Here is a 25,558-nt window from a genome sequence, read left to right on the forward strand (position 1 = left end):
GCCCCTGCGGCGCGCACACCCCCCGCTGGCGCTCCAAAGGGTTGACGCACTTTTTTGGTCCAATGACGTAATTGACGGCTCACGGCTTTGAGTTGCGGTCATTTCCAGGCATCTGGGACCTCGCTGGTCAGGAGCACATGTTGTCTGGCAGCCAAATCCGCGGCTTTACTCAAGCGAGTATCTTCCACCAATTCTTGTTTGTACTTTTCTTTTAATTGTAAAAAAGCAGGGGCGTTGTCCACCGTGGTGCTCACCATCTCGGGTTCCATGATGCAACTGAGGTGTCTTGTCTAGCGCATGCAACGTTTATAACATCGGTAGAGTTCAGGCCAGAGGGCGCCGCCTGTTTGAGCCATTATGATAGCGCGTCGTCGTTTCACCGAATGCGCGGGTTTGGCCATGGCGCGTAAACTCTGGGCATGGGGTTTGAGCAACGTGATGGTATGTCGAGAACGGGGCACGGTGCCACGGAGCGTGTTCATCACCAATTCACTGATGGCATTGATCTGATCCGCATTCGCCATCCGCAACAATTCTTGTCGTTTATGTTGATTGGCTTCTTGTAAGACACTTTTCAAGAACGGGGCTTGACGTTCCATGCGCCACGCCATGCTGAAGGTTCAGGAATTGCCACGACCCCGCTCTATTTATGGTAAATTGGGCCCCACATGAACGACACAGTTCCCCATGATAATGCCGTTGCATATGACGTCGACATCGCTGACACAACGCGGCCTCGATCTCCTCCGTCCACTCTAACGTCAACGTTATGGCCTTGCGAGGGGGTCTAGTCCGGTCGACGAAGACGGACCCTGGGTTTGTATTTTCGGAGCCACAAAGCCAACAAAGCCATTGCCAACAGCGGTAACTTAGCGCCGCGTTGCAGACCACGTCGACGGCGTCGCTTTCGGGGGACATAACGGTGTCGGCGTCCATTGGGTCCACGGACCATCCTCCAATAATGTCTTGGTCCCTACCCAGCGTGTCTTTTATAGCCTTCTCAGCGTTTTTTAAACCCGCCCCAACCCGTTCGACCTAACATCCGCTGAACCCGTCGTTGAATGAATGCCTCTTGCTTGGCACTGATCTTGCCCACTTTTTTCTTTTTCTTTTTTTTCAAGGCGATGGCTACACCGACGGCAATAGGGAGGAGGAGCGGGAGAATACCCCCTCGTTGCTTTCGGCGTCGTGTTCGTCGTCGTGGACCACAATGCATGATAATCCCTTATCTGTCCGACGGAAGACACGCCTCTTGTCTTTTTATACTTTTTTCACATGATGGAACAAACAAACGATTCCCCCGCATAGCGTTTCCGTTTGCCAGATTCCCACTCTCGTGTGCGTTTGTCGGCAATAGCGATGGCACGCTTGGTTTGATGATGCCCAATGGCTTTGGTGATCCCATAGCCGGCTTTGAGAATCCCGAGAGGCAAGCCGGGCCCGACACCCCCTACTTGACCCCTTCGTCGTTTGGCGGGGGGTCGACGTCGGGTCGTGGTGCGTTTGCGTTTGCGTCTAGGGGCCATACCACTTCGACATCGGCCACACATGGTTTTGGGACAGTCGTAGGAAGGACCCCTGTTTTTATATCTTTTTTTTCACGGGCGTCGACCCCGTCCACGGGCTCGGCCACGGCCACGGCCACGGCCTCGGCGGGGTGGTGCAGGGGGCGGACTTGGGTTGGAGGTTCGCGTCGACGTGCGACGTACCGAAGGTCGGCCTCCCTCTTCATACACGGTGGTGACAGTATTGGTATGCGTGATATTGCGAATGCGTCTCCCTCGAGCCCGTTCTTGCGCATCTTCGTTCAGCAAATCCAACCGTCGCCTTAAGCCTCGCCGTCGATCATCGTCGTCATCATCTTCATCCTCATCCTCCGACGGAGGGGAGGAATCGGGGGACGGTGGAGAGGGCACGCGGGGACGTCGTCGCGGTTGTTTGGCAGCCACGGTGGGACGTCCAGTCGGGGTCGTCACCGTGGAGGTGGTGGTCCTGGTGCCGGCTCCAGCACTGCGTCGGGCGGTGGAGGGGCGGGAGGGAGCCGTGGTGGTGGTGGTGGCGGTGGTGACAGGGCGTGGTCTGGGTCGTCTGGAGCTGGTGGTGGTGGCCGTGGGACGTGTGCGGGTGGACGTGGTGGGACGCGTTTGGGTGGCTGTCGTAGTGGGTGGTGGTGGTGGAGGTGGCGGTGCCGTGGTGGTGGTACCTGTGCCTGCCACGGGGGGTAAGGTAAACGCCTCCAAGGCATCGTCCACATTGACCGGGTAGGTCAAATTAAAATCCTCAATCTCTTGATCCAATTGGGCTCGATCCACGGGTTGGGTCAATTCCGCGACCATGTCCGTCATGCTACTGAGATCTAGGGGAGGGGCGGTGGGCGAACCCACGCCGGCGGGCGAGAAGGTCGGCGTGTCCATGCGGACCGATAAGTCACGTTGTTGTCCACCTTCTCTTTGCCGACGGACCCTGGCGAGTTCTCGTTGCAGCTCGTTTTCGAACGGCAGGGACACCCACGGGAAGGGTATGGACTTGCGCCTTGCCTTGTCGGCGCGTTAAATGACTCCACAATCGGTACCGATCATCCGACGCCGGATGCACATCCAACATCAAATAGCCAAAGGGACGGGACGTGATGCGTTTAAATAGGCGCAAGACTTGACGCCATCGGTCGGGAAAGGCTTGCAGTAAAATGGTCCGTATGCCCGTTTGATCCCGGGGATTCTTGAAGGCCACAATGTAATGCGCGTTGCGATTGATGGTCTTGGAAAATTTGCCAGGCGGGAATAAATCTTGCGTCAAATACAAGACGGTGATGTTCCGATGATGAGAATCTTTGGTGAACAAATCCAACACGCGTTTGTCCTGTCCCCCTTCTTCCATCAGATCGTCCAACACCAGCACTCCGCCACGCGTCCGGCCAAACCATTGGGTCAAATGACGGGGGTCCGGTAACCCGCGATGAAATTGAATCCCCTCCTTTTTTTGCATACGGTCGAACCGGGGTTGCCATCGGTCGTACGCATAGACGATCTTATGGGGTTTGACTTGAAACACGTTGAGGTCCCGTAACCATTGTTCCACTAACACGCTCTTGCCGCTGCCCGACGGGCCAGCGATAATCACAGTACTGGGGTGTCGAATCATCCTTCCCACGGTCGAGGCAGACGTCGGTAATGACCCGTGGCCCCTTTGGCGCTCATGCGTTTATACCGTTTACTACGTCCCAATCGGTGGCCGATTTTATACGCTTTGGCCAACACGCTCATGATGCCTCGCCCGTTTTGACGAAAACGGGGTCGTCGTCGTCGTCGTCTTGGTCTGCGACTGGGCATGCCGTCCAATACTCGCGGTAGAGGCGTGGCGACTCGCATTGAATCAGGTGTTCCATCGTCTCCCTTAAATGCGTTTCTTTCATGGTGTCCATGTACTGTTTGAGAGCGACCCAGTCCTGGTCTTGCGCCAGTTGGCGGGCCATCAACCAATGATACCCATCCCAGGCATCCACCCCTTGGACGGTGTTCACCCGTTCAATGGGGTGGGACCACCAATACAAGGTTTCTTCTATCATGAAGGCATCAATCACACGCTGGACATCCCCTCGCGTAATCATGATGAGATTTCAAATGACCACTCTTTCACAGCACATCTCGTTTTATGGTGTTTTTATTTTAACACTCACAAGGATTACAAAGCATAAAGGCCTGGCGGCTCACATTCTTTTGCCCCCCTTCCGGGCGGGCATCGACTTCATCTTGTACTTCTTGTTTAATCACCCGTTTCAACTGCTCGACCACTTTCTGATCATTCAACACTAAATTGTCGCAACTCCATTGCCCCAAAAAGTCTTGATACGACCGTCCTTGGGCTCGGGCTTTTAAAAAAAATAACGCATAATGGCCACAGGTCTGACTATCCAAGGCTTGCAACGTCTGGTCACTGCGGATCAGGTGCTTCCATTGTCCCCACCAGTGGTGCAGGTCGGGGTGGGTGTACACGTGCAGGGGCAGCCCATAACTGTCAAAGATCTCGCACTTGTTCTGTTCCGTCCACAGGCCCAACCAATGTTGTCCCGGCTCTCCGGCAGGATCCGTGTTGACAATGTAGCCTTGACGGACACTCTTGGGAGGTGAGCGGGGTAACTGGTCGGCGGGGTACACCCCGTGAAACACGCGTCGCAAAGTGGGATCTTCTAGGGCCAACGCTCGCAACACCCTATCACTGAGCGCCACAAACTCCATGACTGGTGTCTTCTGTCTTCTGAATCCATCTCAGCCGTTGATGTTGTACTTTATACCTCCCATATGATTGATCTCATACATGTTTTCATACTCGCTCCAGACCAACACGGTGATATTGTGACCGACAGCCGCTGCAAAATCAATGATCAGTCGCACATTGCGCGATTGACGGGGGTTGCGATACTGAGGATCATCGGCTTTTCCACTGGGCACATTGTTGAACAGGAACAACGTGCAGTTCTTGCCTTGTCCCCAATCACCAGGCAGCAGTAGGGGAATCTTGTCTTCATCGTAGGCACCCATGGCTTGCAGAAATCGATCGTACCCCAGTAGATCTTCATAGGCTTGATCTCCAGTCAGTTGTAGGGTTCTGTAAGGGTATTCTTCTCCATTCAAGGTCTGACGTATTTGGGTGACACCAAACTTTTCAAAGGCAAAGGGGTATCTTTGTAGGTTTCCATTGAAGGCATCCGAATGCGATAACCCGACCATCACTCGGTCAGGAAATCGACCCACAAACACATTGTCTTGTTCCCATTGGGTGGTTCGTCCATCAAAGGAAAAGGTGCGGATTTCGCTCCGCACCACTGGGTAGCGGGCAATTTGTTTGCCCAGCTGTCTTTCTTTCTGCAGTCTGACATAGACGCTGGCATTCAAGGTCACTTTTCTCATCAGCAAGGTGACTTTGATGTCTTCTGGGTGAATGGCTGGAAATTTCTTCGCCACCAAGGTGCCTTTGTTCGGGGTACCTATCAAGTAGATGGTGTTGGGGTTGAGGAGGAGTTCAAAGTCCATCTGGACATTGGGGACCAATAATTTGCCTGTCTTGAGGGGTGGCAAATGGGGGCGGATGAGGAAGATGTGCCAATGTTCTTCCAGTAATTTGCTGGTCAAGGCTCTCAATTCTGCATTCCCACTCCACTCGGCGTCCGTGGGGACATCCGAATTGGCGGCGGTGGCTCCCATGACATTCACCACATTCAGCTGATTGACCCATCCTTGGGGGGCTAACTTGGTGGCTCCTTCTTCTCGGTTGTAGTTCAGGAGGGTTTCTAGGTAGGCTCTGTAATGGTAGGTGTTGCTCTGTTCCGTCATGAGGACCCCATTCATGCTCAGGGTGATATCTCGAAAGATGGAGTGTCCAAAATTGTTGACGCAGTAAACATGTCTCGATTCGTTGCCATCGGAGATGACCAGCCCTGCATCCAAGCCTGTATACCCAGCGGCTGGATTGGTCAGACGGACTTTGACTTTGAATCGGAGGGAATTGGTATCGTAATAATCGTCGGAGCCCGGGATGGAGAACGTGATGGGCTGGATGCCCGTCAAGGCGGGTTAAAACTCCACCTCCCGAGAGGCTTCGTACCGATAATCCACATCGGGTACGTCAAACAGTTGGAGCGACATGATGCGGTCTGTCCCTGGGGTTCAACGGCGTCCTCTTTTTATACCTTTTCGCAGTCTGTACCAATCATGGAGGGGATGTGCGGAGGGAAAAGGGCGATGAGGAAAATCGATTTGGATGCGTTTTTTTAACTTGCGGAAGACGTTGCCCCCTTTCATTCGTTGCCTCCTGGCTTTGGCTTGGTTGGCCCATAACACTTTTCTGAGATCCCCCCCTTTCATCCGGCGAACTTGTCGAATCATCCTCTTCTCCATGGAGAGGGGGTCCGTCAGGCGGGAGGAGGTATACATCAGGGGATAGCGCGCCATGGTGGATTTGCCAAAGATCGTGCCCCCGATTTGGTACGGCGAGATGAACCGTCCACGGGCGCGTTGCCGTCGAATGCGATTTTGCGTTTTGAGAAAACCACCCACGCGTACCATGTTTAACGTCCAAAGATGTCCCGTATACGTTGGGTAGCTCTTTTATAGGTTTTTTTGGCGTTGTGTTTGCCGCCCGCCCACACCATGGCGGGGGCTTTCCGTTTCAACCCGCGGGTGAGTTGCCCACGTCGATCCGCCCACGTGTCCGCGGCACTCTTGCCTCGTTGAATATCTTGCAGTCCCGCTTGAGCTTGCTGTAGGACCAGGGGTCCCGCCAATTTGATCAACTCTTCGGCCAACCCCCGGCCTTCTTGCGGGGTGAGCACGGGCGTGTGGTACCGCGTTAAACTGCCTCCGCGCATTTGGTCGGTTCACGTCGAGGTGCTTTTTGGATCCTCGAGACATGGGAAGGGCTTTTTATAGCTGTTTGAGACCGATGGTCACCAGGGTTTTGCCCGGGGGTAACACGGCCAGGGGTCCACTAGTACTAGCAATCTCCACTTCCAAGATATCCAATTGTTGTCCTCGCACTTTGATCCATTGATGGTGCAGGGGTTCCGCCGTACTTTCCCCATCGCCGGTTCTCAACAATTGCACTTCCCGCAACAGGGGAAACTTGCCACTGCCCACCACGGTGGATTCCACCAGATCGGAATAGACCATGACAGTGCGTTTGCGGGTCCCCACAATCTTTTCAAACGAGGCATTCAGGTTGTTGATCTGCCATTCGAAACCCATGTACAATCTCATCCATACCACATTATCCATGGTCGTGATCGTAAAGGCTCGGCTGGTCTGCCTCACACCCATGTACTGCTCGCCTTCCCAATTGTAAAACCGCCGGTTTTGACTGCCAACTGGACTGGTGGTCTCATTATAGTTGCCTGAAGGCGCCGTGAATTGCAAATTGGGACCAATGTCAAAGGAACCTGCGACATTGGCTGTTTTGCCTGTCTTTCTGGTCAACAAGCCAAACTTCAGGGCAATGTCCAAGTTGATGTAAAATTCCACCACGTTGACTTGGCCTATGTTAATCAAATCCTTTTGGTCCACCCCATGAATCACCAGGGCATCCTCTTTCCACGTCAGTCGGGGCATCGCGTGTTTTTTGATGCTCACGATCGGTTTTGCATCGCGATCATGGATCATCAAATTATTTTGTTGTTGCACCCCACCCATCAAGTAAACGTGATCAAATTGAAATGAGAGATTATATGGACAGGCGGGTTACCCCACTACATTGAGTTGGTTGTAGTGAATCCTTTATTAACCACAATCATTTATTTTTCTTGCAAGACTGATCACAAAAATTTCTCTACTTTGAAAAAATCCAAGAGCTACTAACCAGAGGAGTGTATGCTGTCGAACACTTCACTATCAATACAAATCGGTTTCTCGCCTTCGCATGCAAACTTCAAAAGTGATATCGAAGGACATACTACAGACTCTCATCTACAACCAGAACGATTCAACTGGAAATTTTTCCTTTCCGGACTATAGGGTTGAAATTTTAACATTTAACTTCGCCTGTTGAGTCTTCTGGTATTTACCACAACGAAAGTAATGATTTCAATAAAATATAACTCGCACGAAGCCGCAGCAGGTCAAAAACTAGCTTCCAAGGTTAACTGGAAAAGCTGGATGTGCCCCAGTATAAATTACCTTTTGTGCCCTTTTGATTTTTGATTTCTGGACGGTGTCAAGCTGCGGGGTTGTCCAATACACCCGCACCGTAACGGTCCGTATAAGCCATGTGTCGATCCGCACGGATCGAACGGATCGACAACAGGGGTATACGTCCTGTAAAGTGTGTTTTACGGTTCGTAAGTCGCATCTCATTAGTGTGACTTTGAATATTTTCATGGCAAGAGCTGTTATATACGGTTTGTCGATCCGTACGGATCGACAACAGGGGTATACGGTCTATAAAGAGTGTTTTACGGTCCGTAAATGGCATTTCATTAGTGGGACTTAGAATATTTTAATGGCAAGAGTGGTTTACGCTTGCTTTAGTATATGGCTTATAGAACGAGAAATATTATATTTGAAGCGCGCTTGTTGTGGTTTATGGCTCATAGAACGAGGAATATTACTGTTGGAGCGTGCTTGTTTCGCATTATGGCTTATATAGCATATATAACGAGGAATTAATACCGTCCGTATCAATCAAGCATAAGGACCGTTACGATTCGTACGGATCGTACAGACAGTACGAACCGTAACACTCTGTGCCCTGATGTCATTAATGAGATGCACGCTCCGTATATACTCAGAATACGGACCGTTAGCAACACTGACGGTTTGTACGGAGCGTACCATCCGTCAACTGCTCTTCACGGTCCGTAACAGTGCGACAGTATTGGACATGACTGGCTGCGGTGTCCACGATTGCCACCAAACTGCAATCTGCACAAAAAAAACCTTCGGACATTTTAATTCCAGGCCGTATCAGCAACGGTTCGCAGGAAACGACCAAGTGTGCTCAATGTGTAATAGCGAATTAAATTTCCTTTTATTTTTCGAACAACAGGTTTACTTTGATGTAAAAAGTATCAGATTAACTTTTTTGCTCTTCATATTATTTAGATATCGATGAGTGCAGCATCGGAAGCCATGATTGCCATCAAAATGCAACTTGTGTAAATACCGCTGGACATTTTAATTGCAGCTGTCAAACAGGATTCACAGGAAATGGTCGTCTGTGTCAGGGTAAAAAAAAACCTTTTATTCCATGATCTGCACGTTTGCCTCCATCTTGAAACTACTGGATTTACTTTTTCCTTGTTTTCCTTCTATTACTCGTCGATCAGATATCGATGAATGCAGCAGCGGAAGCCATGATTGCCACCAAAATGCATTTTGCGTGATGCAAAGAACGCTAGACATTATTTTTTTCCAAGCGGAGGGACTCCTAGTGACTTACGAGAAAAAAGGCTGAAGAGACACTCGTCATAGTTGTCTTTTGTTCAGAAAATGTGGAGGGGGAGCTAACGCTTCCCCCCACTCCCACCCAAGACCCCGGCTCCACTGTTGTCGAGGGTAGCCAACTATTTACATGGAGATGGGGGACCCCAGATAAGTGAGGTAACCCTCTTAGGTAGGGTAACCCGCCTGTACAAATAATAATCCCTCAACGCAAGGGAATCATCAACATGGGATAGCCAGCACGGTCTCACTTGCGATCAACAAACATATTTGAACACACTTGTCATTTTAGATCCCATCTCCATACCCATGCCGTGGGAGAAATGTTTTTCAGTTCCCACCGCATGTGAAGGGTGGAGCTGGCGCTTAAAGGCCCATGGCCAACCTTGATGCATTTCGCACCACGAACACAAATTCGGCGAAAATCGTGTTACACGAAATCACTGATAGTTGTCAAAAGGCTTTCCCAAAGATTTGGTATCCGTTCGAACGGCTCAAGCTATCCGTTCGAAAAAACTTGTCATCTGTTCGAAAGACTCTGGCTTTCCATTTTTTTCATAAATCGGTTTAGAGTAGAGTAACAGCAGCGTGAGAGCCTCGCGCGCGAGCCTCACACGCCCTGCGGGCGTGTGAGGTGTCTCTCCCTAGTCTCGCTCTCCGTTTTCAACTTTTGTTTGACTGTTCGTGCGTACTTGAATACGCAAAAATACGGACTGTTTTGCAGTCTAAACGACTCAGGCTATCCGTTCGAGAAAGACTGTCATCCTTTCGGAGGGCTCGAGCTATCCGTTGGAATAAATTTTAATCCGTACGAACGGCTCGAGCTATACGTTCAAAACAAATCACTTTCACCCGAGCCGTTTGTAGACTGCAAAACAGCCCGTATTTTTGCGTATTCAAGTAGGCACGAACAGTGAAGCAAAAACTGAAAACGGAGAGCGAGACTGGGGAGGGACAATAAAAGTACGGACTGTCGTTTTGCATACGTTATATTCGTTCGAATTACCCGCTTCTCCCACCCACGGGCAATTCCCATTGGTTAAATTTTGATGCAAGTTATGTTTCCAACAAGTCATTTCTGATGTTCCCCACCGTGATGAATTCACCGTCCGTTGGCGTGTTCAGTTGCGAAAGAATCGCAGCACAGTTTCTAACCTTTGTTTCGCACGGCGAGAAAACTCTTGTGGAGAAAAATTCTCCTTCTTCGAGGACAAGAAGAAGTTCGTTTATCAGAAGGTCTGCCAACTCTAGTAACGTTTCACCTTTTTCTAGTAGGGATAACAAACATATTTTCAGAGCTTATCCATCCACTGTTAAAATTGCCGACCTGTGTTTTGAAACAACAGCCGCACATTCTACAATTATCTGAAGGGCACGGCTCGGCTTTCTCCCTCTTCGAGGAAAAGGAACAGGCTTTGTCGGCGTACTGCCACTTCCATCATTTTGGATCTTCTAGAAAACACTACATTGCACACGGAAACAACGCTCAAGAATGCCTTGGAATTACTGGATACAGCGTTCACCACATGATTTGAAGCCAAGTGCAAACAATAACACGCTCTATTCTCTCGCGAAATCAATCACCGGGTGTATCAAATTTACAAAAGGGGCAGAATTGTGAATAGATTTTTGACAGCTCGACGACGTTTTTGAACCCCCTGGTCAGAACGAACTCATTGTATGGAAAACGGACAGTCTGTTTTTTTTTTCTCTCGCCTCACACGCCCTGCAGGCGTGTGAGGGTTGCACGCGAGGCTCTCACGCTGCTCTTACTCTACTTTAAACCAATTTTAAGAAAAAAAAACCAGGACTGTTTTGCAGTCTAGGTGGTGACATTTCTGGATCACAACAATAGGGAGCTTAAGCAATGAAGACGGCGACGGCAATAAGAACGGCAACAAAGCAATAGGTTTAGATTAGCAAAGCAACAACTTTGCAGGTGCGACACGCTTTTTTGTACATTTCTCAGTTAATTTCACGCGCCCGTTTTGATAAAATACGTGAACACAACACAAAAAGTTTCTTTTATTTCTAAACTTAGATACGGTCTGTTGGGTTCAACCACAGGAAATTTCGCCAACATTTGACAAATTAAATGAAACTGAATCCGATAGACGAAGTCTGAAACAGTGCGAATTTACTTTTAAAGTGATGCTTTGGCAATTCTTGAAGCAACGACTTCTCCTTTCAATTCAACTTGCACAGCCACGATTCACTGCGAGTGGAAACGCTGCATGTGTCACGGTACAAATTATCCTTAGATGTCATAAACTGGATAGTTTAATAACTACATGTCGAGCACCAGGCGTGTTTTTTTTTTTTTTTTTTCAAGTTTAAAAGATTAAATCGTTGATACGAAACGCAATTGACCAACGTTAGCCGCCATGACCGGCACCAAAATGCAATTTTACAACAACTGTCGACAAGAAAAAATGAGCATGTCAAGCATTTCAGTAGCAAACTTTGTAAACCATTATTCACTCTAAACGGCCACTGATCTGCGCGATGGTATGAATAACTTTTTATTTTTTTCAAGGAAAAGTTCATTTTCTTTTGTTTTTTATTCAGATATCGATGAATGCATCAACGGCAGCCATGATTGCCATCAGCATGTAATTTGTATAAATACCGCTGGACACTTAAATTGCAGTTGTCAGACAGGATTCGCAGGAAATGGCCGCCTGTGTCAGGGTAACAAAAGCCCACGTTCGATATATTAAAAGTTCTTACATGACTCCGAGGCTTTCTGGTCATTTTTCTACATTAGGTTTGGATTTCTTTGTGCTCAAGTCTCTTATGGGAATTACGAGACAATGAAGTCGTGAAATATTTGCAATTTTGACCCTTAAGCCTCGGAGTCGTGTTAGAATTTTAACATATCGAACGTGGGCTAATGAAATCTTGGAGTTGTTATTTTTAGTATCAACAATCACAGCTCATCGACAAACCTACTCGCATGACTATAACCTCAAGGTCGTTACTGGATGTATGCATCACTTCCTCTCCAGAGAAGATTGTACATTCTGATGTGATACGGTTGGGTTTTTGTGATCACGATCTAGTTTACTTGGTTCGAAAATCCAACACAATGAAATAAATTGGACCAGTGACTAGTGACTCAACTAGTGACTTGAAGTGGGGAGGCCAAAGAGACTCTCCCATTAGTAGCAAACGCCCTCCCTCCATTCTCCCCGGCTTCACATTTCTTGAGGGTACCCAACAATTTCTTACCTATCAAAAGTTTGTTAAATTACTTGGAGTAAGGTCACCCCCGCACATTGCGCTGATTGTAGTGAATCCTTTATTATTAACCCACAATCGTTTACTTTTTCTTGCAAGACTGTTCACAAAAATTTCACCACTTTGAAAAAAAGCAAGATCTACCAACCAAAGGAGGGAATGATGTCGAACACTTCACTATCGACGGAGCTCGGTTTCTCGCCTTCGCAAACCATTATAGTGATACCGAAGGATATAACACCGACTCTTTCATCTACAAACAGAACGATTCCACTGGAAACTTTTTCCTTTATCAGACTTTAAGCACACATGGAGGCATTGACATGGAATATTTTAAAACTGTTGATCATAATTACCTAGCCGTCGCCAATATTTATGATGGAATTTCGTACCGACAGAGTTCGGTCATCTACAAGTGGAACATAACAGGGGCACCCAACGAGAACATAGTTCAAAACCACTAAAACATAGCATTGTTAAACGTATTTTGGTATTTAAACGGTAGATATAGGCATATTTTTATCCCCCCAAAATTGTTCATCTGTTCGGATTTCCTAGCTGAAAGTCTAGTGTTCCGAAAATTATAGGGATCAAAACTTACCTTTTCGAAAATTTCAGCCAGAAAAAAGGCTGCCGAAAATTCTAGGTGACCTTTTTAGGGTAAAAATTCGTTAAAAATAGGCATTTTTTCCATATTTTAGATGTTCGAAAATCCTAGGAGAAGCAGGCAAGCAAGAAATTTTACAACAAATGTTCCGAAAATTCTAGATCTCAAATCGTCTTCCGAACAGATCTTTTCCCGAAAATTGTCGTTGGGTGCCCCTGAACATAAGTCAGGAACAATTTGCCGTCTTTCAGAACATTGAAACATTTGGAGCACACAGCTTTGACTTCTTCGAAATAACAAATGAGCAGTTTCTTGCCATTTCAAATCATTATGATGACTCCTCGCACAGTATCAACTCATTCATCTACAAATGGAACAGTAATAAATTTGAAAAGATTCAAGACATACCAACCGAGGGGGCTGTTAGTAGTGAGACCTTTGTAATCAGCAATGAAACCTTCATTGCTTTTGCAAACCATTTTACCCCACATAAGCAGTATTCAGTTCAGTCAGCTGTGTTCAAGTGGTCAGGGCAGCACTTTGTCAAACTGCAGTCTTTTCAGACATATGGAGCCCTAGATGTGAAGTCATTCAGTGACAACGGTTCTACTTTTCTCGCCTTTGCAAACTTCAGACACGGTGTGCAACGCAATATCAATTCTTCCATTTACAAGTGGAATGGCAGTCATTTTGTTTTATTTCAGTCGATTCCTACTCGTGGAGCAGCCGGCTTACATTCGTTTATGATGTGCAGTCAAACTTTTCTGGGTGTGGCTAATCATTTTGATGACGAAGACAGATACAACACCAAGTCAGTGATATATCGGGTTTCTCAGGAGCAGTTCACTAAATGTCAAGAAATCTCAACACAGGGAGCTGTTGATATGACGTCATTTCAATACAAAGGCCATACTTATCTGGCAGTTGCAAATCACAAAGATAATTCTAACAGGGGCAATATCAACAGTACGTTGTATATGTGGACATAATACGGAACATAAGGCTCGCCAACGAAGACCAATTTTTACCTCTTGTAGACTTTGCAATGTAGGAATGTCATTTTTAGTAAACATAGTGTTCGTTATATCGAGGTATAAGATGGTGATAGAGGTATAAGATAGGATAGTGATAGAGGTATAAGATAGTGGTGTGCTTTTCAATAGAAATTTTAATCCCCCTAAGCTGATTTACCTCCATATTATCATAGGTGACGAATTACTCCTTAATTTTGGCGTGAAATTTAACTGCCATGGCAACCTTCCGTAGGTCTCAGTGTCAAGATGGCGACGAAGTTTTAAAATGCCGTGAATGAAGATTTCAGGGCACAAAAACACGCTTTAGAAAACCTGAACACACATCAAGAAGGATTCTAAAAGGTATTTTGTCAAAACATTTTGAAAATTCTGAACTTAAGCCAAATTTAAGGTCTAAATATTTGAGAGGACAAACATGTCAAAAATTCACGACTGCTAACGTAATTCGTCACCTATGATATTAGTAGGTAATCAAATGATGTACTCGTGAAATTTCACTCATCACCATTTGATTGCACATACGTATTCTATGAGCATAATTTTCGCGTTCGAGGTACGAGAACGCATTTCCTAATTTTTGTTGGGTGTTCTGTGCATTATTGACTTCCCTGTGCAATTAATTAACGAGGTTTTTTGGAGATCGAAACACATTTGCCTTTGACGCGCTAACTCACGTAGTGATTCTTGTGTCCTCGGCGCTCTTTCAAACGTTTGCTGAAGTAAAACACCCTGAGTACTTAAATTTTACTTTGGTTTAAGCCTTCATATTTTTCAGCATGGTTCGTCACTGTCTTTAGAAAATGTGTGCAACTCCTTGTGCATGCATCAAACCGGGTTGTTTAGCTCGGCGGCCGTTGTGCCACAAAGTAAATCTACTGAGTTGTGTAGCTCGGCGGCCGTTGTGCCACGAAGTAAATCTACCGGGATGTGAAGCTCGGCGGCGCCACATGACTTGTGATATTTTCCGCACCGGACAAACGAACATTTTAGCTCTATGTTATTTATTCGGAAAAAATTATAAACCAGCCCACAGTAGAGCCACTCAGTGTAAGTGGACCAGCGTTCAAACACAATTTATTGTGCCTCGGCATTCACCACAAAAACTGTGGTCTTGGCTCTTTAATATCAACACAAGTTAAGAAGACTTGCCGGTATTAACGGTTTCATTTGTAGTAAATTTCACTAATTGTCTACATGTGGAATTCCCGATAAATACAATTAATGATTAAATCTAAAACGTTGTCAACTGTTTGCTTTTTAACAATACCTGGGCCGGATTGTTCAAAGCTGGGTTAAGATAACCCAGGGTTACAGCGAAATTTGAATTCAGATGTGAAAAAAAAATAACAAAGAAAATTACTCGAAGAAATGTTTTTGAACAAAAGAAAAGGAAACCGGGTTAAGCGCTAATCGGCCTTCGAACAACTGCGCCCCGTACAACATCTATTGCACCAGAAAAAAGCAAAAGAAAGTTCCATTTACACGCCCGACACACTCTGGCCAGTGTGGAGAATACCATGTCAATTGTTAATCGTTTAGCATGGAAACCACACTGTGAATCTAGATAAACTCTCTGAGAGTACTTGAAGAAGCTTTACACGTGTAGGACAACCAGGGCGGATAAATGTTGGGCGGTGAAACGAGCGCTCCGCTCTTCATTTAATGTGTTATGCGGAGTAGACTGGCACGAGTGCTCTTTCCGCGATTCCGGTGCGCTTGAAGGCCGGCGAAATTTTCCTTTTTGCAAACTGGAAATCCTATTTTCTTTCTGTGATTTCATGCTACAATGTTAAATAGATAAATTCTTTTCATAACAATATCAATAAACAGTTTCATATGTTTGTGTCTGTATGCCTATAAGTCAAACTTGTTGGTCGTGTAATGCCAAAATTTGAGTTTAATTTGAAAGTGTTGAATACCTCCTCCTTCCACTGAATATCACCTAATCGTCGTTCGCCCTTTCGTTTGCAAAAGCTTAACAATTCTTAACCTCAATTTTTACATATGTTAAAGTGGGATAACTTTTATATAACATAACAAAAAGTTAGATTGATATATTTTGATATAGTGACGTTGTACTGCTTCAAACTTTGCCTCTCGGGTGCAACGCGCCATGGCGATTCGCGCAATGCGTCGCAAATGCGGCAACCGCATGTAAACAAAATTTATTGAGGTTAGTTGTAAGGCTTTTTCTCCATTTTTCTCTCTAAAACAAAACAAGCTAAACAGTAAAAACTGAGAGGAAACTAATTTTGAAGTTTCGAAGAAACAGAAAGAGGTATGAGATGTTTTTTTTTTCAAAATTAAAAAGAAGGATGATGGTGATTGAAATAGACCTTGTCACGGTTTTCGACGCCATCTTGACGAGTAGGCAAACGCGTGAGAAATTACAGTGTTTGTATGAGAATCTAATGTCGAATAATTTCCGTAAAACGGCTGTTCTGAAAAAAATTTCAATTGCAAACTAAAGCTACAAGGCAAAGGATTGTCCTAAAAAGTTTTGGGGCGTACCTGTGCTTAAATTTCGCCAGAGGCTTGCTTTAGATTTTCCATATATTTGTCTCTAATTTTCCAGGGACTTTCTTACAGACAAATGTATGGAAAATTTTTAAAAGTGGTTCTAGGTCTTCTAGTGCATGTAACGCCCTCAAATTTTTTCAGGAGAATCCTTAGGAGTGAAGCTTTAGTACAATTGATTTTTTTTTTTCAGAACAGCCGTTCCACGGAAATTATTCGACATTAGATTCTCATACAAACACTGTAATTTCTCACGCGTTTGCCTACTCGTCAAGATGGCGTCGAAAACCGTGACAAGGTCTATTAGCATAATTTTACCTTGCACAAGCTGCACGCACCAGTTATAAAATACACGTCATCTAGTGTTGAAACACGATCTGCTGTCTTTTAGTTTTGCCGTGGATGACATGGATGACATTTTCCTTCGTATTTTAGACAGTACTTAGTTGTTTTTGTTTTGGAATAACGTCGACAATGGCGACTAGTAGAACAAAAATATAATTCAGTGGTAGAGTCCTGGGAGTAATAAGAGAAACCATTTGAAAGAGATGTTTGTCTACTCCAACTAAACCTCCCGCAAAAAATAGCAACATTTGCCTCTCGGAGACAGCGTACCAGCACAAAGGAACGAGGAAGAAGTGCAAGAAAACGAATCAAGCGGCCATAATTCAGTGACAGCGGCAGTGTCTAATGGACAAACCACATCGCAAGCCCTAACCGAATTCGAAAACAAGCGACTTTTCTAAGCAGAGTCCCAGTCTACTGCATCACACCTTTTTGCTCGGACGCTCTTGTTTCACCGCCTAACCTTTATCCGCCCCGAGGACAACTGGAGCAAGGAGTTTTCCAGCGATGCTGAGGAGTGAGATGCCGAGCTGGATAGTGGTTAAAATCTTTCTTGCCCCCCTTGTCTTTGTTTAAAGTGACTATGTTACCGCCTCTTGTGGTACATATAAACTATTTGTTTTTTTGGCTTTGTGAAATGTACTTGTTCTTGTACTTGTTGTTCTGAACGTATTTTTGTTCACAGGAGTAACTGAGACAAAAAACGAAAATATTCGCGTGAACAACAGAAGCTTAAAATTCTGTTTATTTCAGTTGCGTGAATTTATAGGCTACTAGCTGTTCGTTGGCTTTAAAAGCATACCTCCTACTTTTTGCAGGATTCATATCAAAGGATTACTCCACCACAGCATTTGTACCATACCAACAAAGGTGTAGCCTGTAAAAACAGCCGTTTTTCCTCGCCACTAGAGGCGTTTCGCCGGGAGAGACGTCTGCGCCTCGAGGATAGAAATTTCATACTGATAACGTAAATCAACGTTTACATAATTTATCTGGTAGTCATGGGGTTCCAAATGCGAATTTGTTCGAGTTTATGTTTCTCCTGGTCCGTTATAAACAAAAGTTCTCATGGAAGTCCGAGAATATGAACGTCAAATTTCACAAGAATTGTGATTACACAGGTAAAATTCTAAAAAAATTTAACGGGTAAGATGTAATTTGGTGCTCCCAAAATAAATTTCTTTTGGTATTACTACAGATGATTTATTACATCTTAAGCCTTGAAACATGTAAGAAAGAATGCAATATGCTTTAAATTATTCTGGTACAAGATTTTTGTCCACTGAAAATCAAAATTACTCAATGTCCAGGTGGATTCCGTCTTAAGTTGCTATCAGATATGACATATGCATGAACAGCAGCCATGTCCCTGTACGTTTCTGTACGTTTCTTCAGCTCTCGCCTTTTGCCTCAGCCAACTTCTCTAATCCACAGAACTTCCACTTGGCATTTCCACTAGCATCCTCTGCCTTGAACAAAACGGGCAAGCTTGAAAGTAATCTATCTACCACATCCCTTCTTCGCTCCTTGAACTCCCTCGACAGGTAATCTCGTATCTCGCCACTTGTAGCTCCTGCAGGGCAAAGCTGGAGGTAGGAACATATAATACCAACAAGTACGAGCTCCTCCCCGGAGATGCGCACCTGGTTGGGTCCGTAATTCGCGGATGCACGGCTGTTCACAGCTGCTGAGAGCCAGGCTTGATACTGAGAATCGTAATTTAGTTGGTAATTTGATGAGTCGGTGGTTACCTGCTGCTGCGCGTTGACCTCTTTGTAATCATCTTCGCTTTGTTGCATTTTTTCTTGGGTACTGGAGTCAATCTCAGCATAATTAGTTGAATCACTCGTAAGCTGTTCGTTTGCACGGTCACTGTTCATATACTCTGCCTTTTCATTGTCTTGAACTTTCTGGGCGCTGTTATCAAAGACCTGCAGAGAACTGCCCCCAGCAGTAATTTCTTTGTGATCACCATCGCTGTCTTCCTCATCCATGTTATCAATCACTTCAAACTGCTCGTCATCGATCTCCACAAAGCGGCCACTCCCTTCTTCTTCTACGTTGTCATCTTCCACTTGTTTTATTTTTTCAGTTTCTTTCTCTTCCTGACTGGTTTGTTTTTCCGCGTCTTCCTCGTGGCTCTTTTCATCTTTGACAAATACCTCCCCCTTCTCCGCGGTGTTTATGTCTTCCTCAGCTTGATGGCTCTTTTTGTCATCTGCCACCTTACCTTCATCAAGCTTCTCATCTTTCACTTCCTCTTTGATCCCCTTTTCTTTTGTTTCAGTGTCTACGTTTTCACTTTCAACAGGACACCCAATGTCACCCTCTTTCATTGGTACCTCCTGCACAGGAGGTAACTTTCAAGACAAAGTTCTTCACTGTTGCCAACTTCCACCATCTCTGTACCCAAACTGTCACTCTGCAAACTTCCACTACCATCTGCAAGTTCCACACCAGTCCATTTTCTGCGTTTTTCTCTGTAAACTCTTCCGTTCCGCCAATTTCATCCGGCATCCGAAGCTTGCTGTTCTCGTTGCCGTTTTCGTTATCATCTATGAGTTCTTCTGTATCGAGGTCCATGTCTGTGACATTATGGCTATCCTTGCCCAGGTCCACTAGAATTTCGAACTCAGCCATCGCTCTCTGAAAATCAGAAGGAAAGTCTTGCATTCTTATGAAGTTTTAAGATGCAATCCATCAGCAAATTGAGTAATTTTAATTTTCAGTGGACAAAAACCTTGTACCAGAATAACTTAAACAATATCGCATTCTTTTTTGCATTTTTCAAGGGCCATAGATGTAATTAGTTATCTGTAATAAAGACCAAAGAAAATTTCTTATAATGAGCCCGAGAAAATAAATGTCAAATTTCACAAAATGACACCTTACACATGAAATTTTCACTATTTTAGCTGTGTTTTCACAATTCTTGTGAAGTTTGACAATTATTTTCTCGGGCTCCCATGAGAAATAGTCTTTGGTGTTATTACAGATGACTAATTATATCTATAGCGCTTGAAAAATGTAAAAAAGAATGCGATATTGTTTAAATTATTCCGGTACAAGGTTTTGGTCCACTGAAAATTAAAATTAGTCAATTTCCTGATGGATTCCGTCTTAATTCGTTTGTTTTGAGAACGAGCCTACAAACAAGATGAGCTGGGAAGAAGGTGGAGAACCGAGTTGCCTTTTTGAACATTGTGCTGAGGTCTGGTCCAACCCCGGGAGTCGAACATACGAACTCCTGCTAAATGGACCAGCGCTCTACCATAAACTGAGCTAAACTTGCCGCAATTAAAAAACCGTTGCTGAAAAAAATAAACAGCGACAACAACAACAACAGAAAATTTCCATTGCCTACACTCTTGGTCAAAAAAAGGTTGCACTTGAATTTTGAACATAAAGAAGGTTACGGGCGACATAAATGCAGGCGAGATGACAGTAATTATGACTTTATTCCTATGACCTCTAAGAGAGAAGACAACGAAATACGAAAAAGTAGTAAAGACAAGTTGCTGAAAACACGTCAAGAGAATCCATCTTGTATGGTTACGTCCTATATTGCGATGTCTTTTCTGGATTACAAACCGTGATAAATTTAATGCCTATCATCCTTGGAGCCTGAAGGGTTCAAACAAAAGGACACGTTATTAATGTGTTTACACTACCTTTGGATCAGTGAGGACATTCGCATCTTGCAGAGCTTTCGTCAGACTAAAAATCTAACAGGAAGGGGAAAAAAGGTAGAGTTCATAATTACTTGTACTGTGGATACCGTGTAACTGCCCATATGCCTAATACAGCTTTCATCTAAAAAAAATTACCTCGTATTTTTTTTATGCATTTAGAGTTTCATCTCCCTAAAATCAGCTAAAATCAATTATGTTATAAAAATTTGCCGTGCTAGGGTGTCACGTTATCAGCGAAAAATGACATTTTAATAAGTTACTTTCAAGGACTGTTTTTTCTTTCGTGATTGTAGCATTGTTTATTTTATTGCATGATCATCGTATATCCATTTTTTGGCTAGGCGTACAAAGCTTTATTCAGTTTTATTTCCTTTACGTCAGAAGGCATGCATTAGATTATTCTTTTCCTAAGCACGTTTATTCAGTTGTAAGAAGTCCATGACAGTGTAAGGAGCTTTTGGAGAACTTTAGGAGTTATTACAACAGTAGGAGATTTGGAGTTCTTTCAACCCCCGGAGTCAAGATCAGACGTAAGTTACGCTTATAAATTCAGTAGTTTGTTTTTCCTTCTTTTTCGTGCACGGAGCATTATCGTAGTTTTCGTTTCTTCTGACGTTAAGTCGCACGTTTCTTACTAGTTTTCACCGCAAGTGCTGTAAATAGTCAGACTAGCCTGATTTTAATAAACGCCATTGAATCTTGCGGACCGTCCAGTGCTTCATTGTGGTGGACCTGGCGAACTCCAGTGTTTAACGCCACTCGTCTACGACACTGGGAACGCGACATTGGGTGTTTTCTATTATGCTTTGAATAGTTACAGTAGTTCGCGCTCAGTTCAGAGGATGGCGGGAAATGGATTCTACTAGCCTTAAAAGATAGTTTCAACCTGCCAGCAGAGCCTTTCTGTCGCTTGCTCGATCAATATTGGTGTACTCGAGAAAGACTGCAAGAATCGTGTGCTGCATGTTGCTTGGATAAAGTTTCCAATCCAGGCCTAAGAGACACGCGCCTGGTACGGCGGGCTCAGTTATGACCAGCAATTTTATATCAATAAATGGATGCTTGCATTAAAAAACCAGTTTGACGAGAGCAAACAAGATTGACTAGTGCAGAAATCCGGGTTGCTGTGACTTCAAAGGCTTGATGCGATTCAGGCAGAGAGTGCTTTTGTCCTTCTGGTCAAGTCGCCCGAAAGTCATCTCGCCCGAAGTTGTGTCGCCTGAAATCAGAGTTATGTCGCCCGAAATTTTTGGTCAAGTCGCCCGAAATGCTGAGTCATGTGGCTCGAAATTTTATGACGCTTAACAACATCCTAGCATCTCTATTACACATTTTTCGCGCTTGTTTCGTCTCATCGAAAGATTGAAGAACGAGATATGTTACTCATTTATCGCGCTTGTTTCGTTGTTCATCAAGGGTTAAAGAGCGAGAGATATTACACATAAGCTTAATATATCGCCTGTTTCGTCTCATCATCGCTTAAAGAGCGAGGTATGTTACACATTCATTCCGCTTGTTTCGTCTGAATGATGGTTTAAAGAACGAGATATGTTACAGGCATCCCACGGAATAAAGAGTGTGTGTGACACTCCCACGGTAAAAATCCGGTTCGGTTGTACCCAAAATTGCAAAGCCAGCCAAAAGGATTGCCTAAAATCTTTATCGATTATCTCTTCTTCCAAGCCGACCAATCAGATTGAACAAAATCTGTATCGATTTTTAATCGATTTGCTTCCTCTGAAGAACGTTGAAATCAGAGCGTTCCTTGCCAAATTTGTCGCGCTAGAGTTTTCCCACTCGTGGTTTGGGATGGCTTGTTAACCAGCGAAATCTGGAAAGTCACGAAAGGCGACCTAAGCCAAATTATTTCTTTCCTTCATGATTCTTTTTCGTTTAGGTCTAGCTTTTTCATAGGGTTTTAGTAGCGTCTGTTTGCGGGCCGTGATTTCCGATAGACTTTTCTATTCGGGTTCGCCAGTTTTTGCCGAGCACAGCAAAAGTTCAGTTTTTTTCTTTTCTTATCGAAAACACCTTGACGATGGGAGGCTAAATCGCGTAAATTTCAACTTGTACCCTTGACGATTGGCGGTGAAATCGCGAAAATATTGTCCTCGTCGATCGACGACTCGCTTTCGGCGTGGATTGGACTTCTGGATGGAACACGGATCAGGACCTTAATAAACTAATAATACCTTGGAATAAAGGATAATCATTGGAACTATGTTAACTTTGAGACCTTGGAAACACATTGCAATTGATTTTCAACCGTATCAAGAGCATCTTGGAATATTAAACTTTCATCTTGGATTAAAACATTGGAGCTTTATCGAACTTTGTAATCCTGGGTTCGACCCTGGATAAAGCAAGCAAATGTTTTGTTTTGTTTTGTTCCATTAACCTAAAACTACAATGTTTATTTCTCTTTGACAAAGTTACCTGTAGCAACTTTCTACCAAGATATGACGTATCTTTATACAGATACAGTATATTATAGTTCCTGTTCAGGTTAATCAGAGAGCATTATGCGCATGTTCTCCATTACTTATTTTCAATAACATTTCAATTTAAGTTACACGGGTAAACCTTGTTTTGATGCAAAATAACTTCTTTTTCTTATCCAAATCGTGCTATGAAAATAACTACATAGCGATAGATCAAAACAAGATCAACTCCATCCTTGCGACCACTGACAGCTATAAATTTAGCTTGCGTAGCAGGTGTCGAAAGGGGTAGGGGATAGGGAGGAAGCAAAAAGGGGATGTGGATTGGGGAGAAATAGTAGCCTGCCACGCAGGCTACTATAAACTCAGTCATAAGCATATTAAAACAACCCATACAGGTAACCTACTCATCGATGCTCATAACATGACACATCTTTCCGTTTCCCTAATTTCTCCAAATTCAGATAGAACGCCATTATGCTTCCATAGACCAACGCTTCCCACGGAAACGACTTTAGGCGTCTTGTTTAACAAAAATTCACTTTGTTGCTCTATGTACTTCATCTGATAAAATTCGGGCGACATGACTCAGCATTTTAGGCGACTTAATTCTGGTTTCGGGCGACATAACTTTGGGCGAGATGACTTTCGAGCAACATGACAAGACACCAAAAGCAGGCTTTCCTCGCAGAGTGCCAGAGTCTTTTTTAGCAAAGAATGAATAAAGAGCTTTACATTCTAAGACGAGGACGACTACGGGAACGACTAAGTAGTGCGCGCGTGCGAACCAACGTCATTTTGGCGGAAAAATGTATTAGCCGTCGTCAGTCAACGACGCGTTTTAGGGAGAACGTCGTAGTGGCGAAAACAAGTTATTAAATGTTAGAAATTTTATCATTTAGCGATCGGGAGAAGGCTTAACCTTCTTCAACACAAATAAGCGTGCTAACTTTGCTGGTGGAAAAAAGTACAATGAAGCTTTCCGGGGTGTCTATTTTAGAGAATAGGCGAGAAACTTAAAATTAAATGTAGTTCTCGTCCTCGAATCTAAAGCCCTCTAATAGGTTACGACCCTTTTAAGAATAAGTATTTTCATACAGGCTATTCGTACCTACCTCATAATCTTTAGCTGCTATCATGTTGTTGTACTACTGTCTTATCTCCTCTGCATGGTACTGATAACTCTGCATGGACCACATCAGACTTCTGATTTGTTCAGCAATTGCCTTTAAACTCTCAACTTGCGTTCGCAGTTTTTCATTCTCTAACCTCAGGGAATTCGCTGAGTCAGCATCAGATTCTACAGGATAAATACAATTAAAAAAACCCTTTAATCCCTACTGCTAAAACCTCAATTCTCTGTAGTTGATACAACATTTTCAGTACAAATTAGAGACCTTCAGATTCTAAGACGAGTAAGACTACGAGTGCGAGATTTTCTCAACACTAAGTAGTGCTCGCGCGTGAGCCGGCGTCATTTTGGCGGGAAAAAGTGGTAGCCGTCGTCACTTTACTACGAGTTTTAACCAGAATGTCGAAGTAGCGGAAACAAGTTATCAAATGTGAGAATTTTTATCATTTTGCGATCAGGAGAGGGTGCAACCTCGTTCACTAAAGGTGACAGTGCTAACTTTTCTAGTGAAAAATGGTAAAATGAAGCTTTCCGGGGAGTCTATATTTTGAGAATACGCGAAAAAACTTGAAGACAAATCTCGCACTCGTAGTCGTTCTCGTCCTTGAATCTAAAGGTCTCTAATGAGGGAAGAAGTACGACGACTCAATGACTGCACTTGTAATAAAGTTAACAAATATTGAGCATTTGCATGTGGCTTGAGCCGTAGCTTAGAGGGTGACCGGTTGTTTCGCCTACGTGTCACGAGTTGTTTCGCCAACGTCCCGTTCGCTAACGTCTATTTGTTATTCCGCTAAGAAGGGAAACGAGCGCTTCACATGTATATGCTTCGTTCCCTTAGCCATGACACAAATAAAATGTTATACGAATGTATATACTTCGTTCTTTCAGCCACTTATCAGGTAAAAGTAGTTAAGGAACAGTCCCAACACATAAGCGAAACGACTTCAGAAGTTAGCGAACAGGACGTTGGCGAAACGACTCGTAGGCGAACCAACCGTAAACCGCTTAGGGGATCTTCTAATGGCCAGTGTCCCTGATGTCAGCTTGTATATGTTTCCTAGAGAAGAATAGGGGAGAAGATGGACCATGATCGAGGGTCCCATCTTGGGATACAAATACATTGTCGAGTGTGAGTTAAGATTATAACTTATTTCCGTCTCGTGCAGGCTGTCCTCTAACTAAAGGTTACAAAATGTGGAGTGTAAATCCAATTCTGGCAGTGCCATCTATTGATTGGGTATAAGGGAAAATGATAAAATGATAGCCTCTGTAATGAGAGAGGGTTAAAGCTCAAAGGCTAACAGATATATCCACTGACAGATTACACGGAAGAGTTGACACTTAACTGTTAAGATATGTTACTTCTACTGACTTATTACTTCCTAAGGGCGGTGGCCAAGATGACTTTTCAAGTTACAATCAAGAGAAAAGGGAAGGATATCAAGAAAAAAAAATACATGATGAGGGTTTTGAAAGCCTGATTAATCAACTACTGAAATAAATTTTGCTCTGAGCTCATCACATGTATCTAGTGAAGATTCGGACGGAAACTACAGAAAAATAAGAGCTCTAGTCACGTTCTCATTGAACCTGTATTTAGTGACAAGAACTACAAAATTG

At 44.3% G+C, this 25,558-nt stretch overlaps 2 protein-coding genes across 2 annotated transcripts in view; one reads left to right on the top strand and one right to left on the bottom strand.

Annotated features, from left to right (window-relative positions):
- LOC140949852 (uncharacterized) overlaps positions 1–25,558 on the top strand; it is a 218,276-nt gene that overhangs the window by 159,959 nt on the left and 32,759 nt on the right. The gene's annotated exons all lie outside the window — the stretch shown is intronic.
- LOC140949428 (uncharacterized protein F54H12.2-like) lies at positions 4,266–4,907 on the bottom strand. The gene has a single exon (XM_073398588.1). The coding sequence runs from the start codon at positions 4,905–4,907 to the stop codon at positions 4,266–4,268; it is 642 nt and encodes a 213-aa protein (XP_073254689.1).

Source organism: Porites lutea, chromosome 10 (genome assembly GCF_958299795.1).
Source record: "Porites lutea chromosome 10, jaPorLute2.1, whole genome shotgun sequence".
NCBI lineage: Eukaryota > Metazoa > Cnidaria > Anthozoa > Scleractinia > Poritidae > Porites > Porites lutea.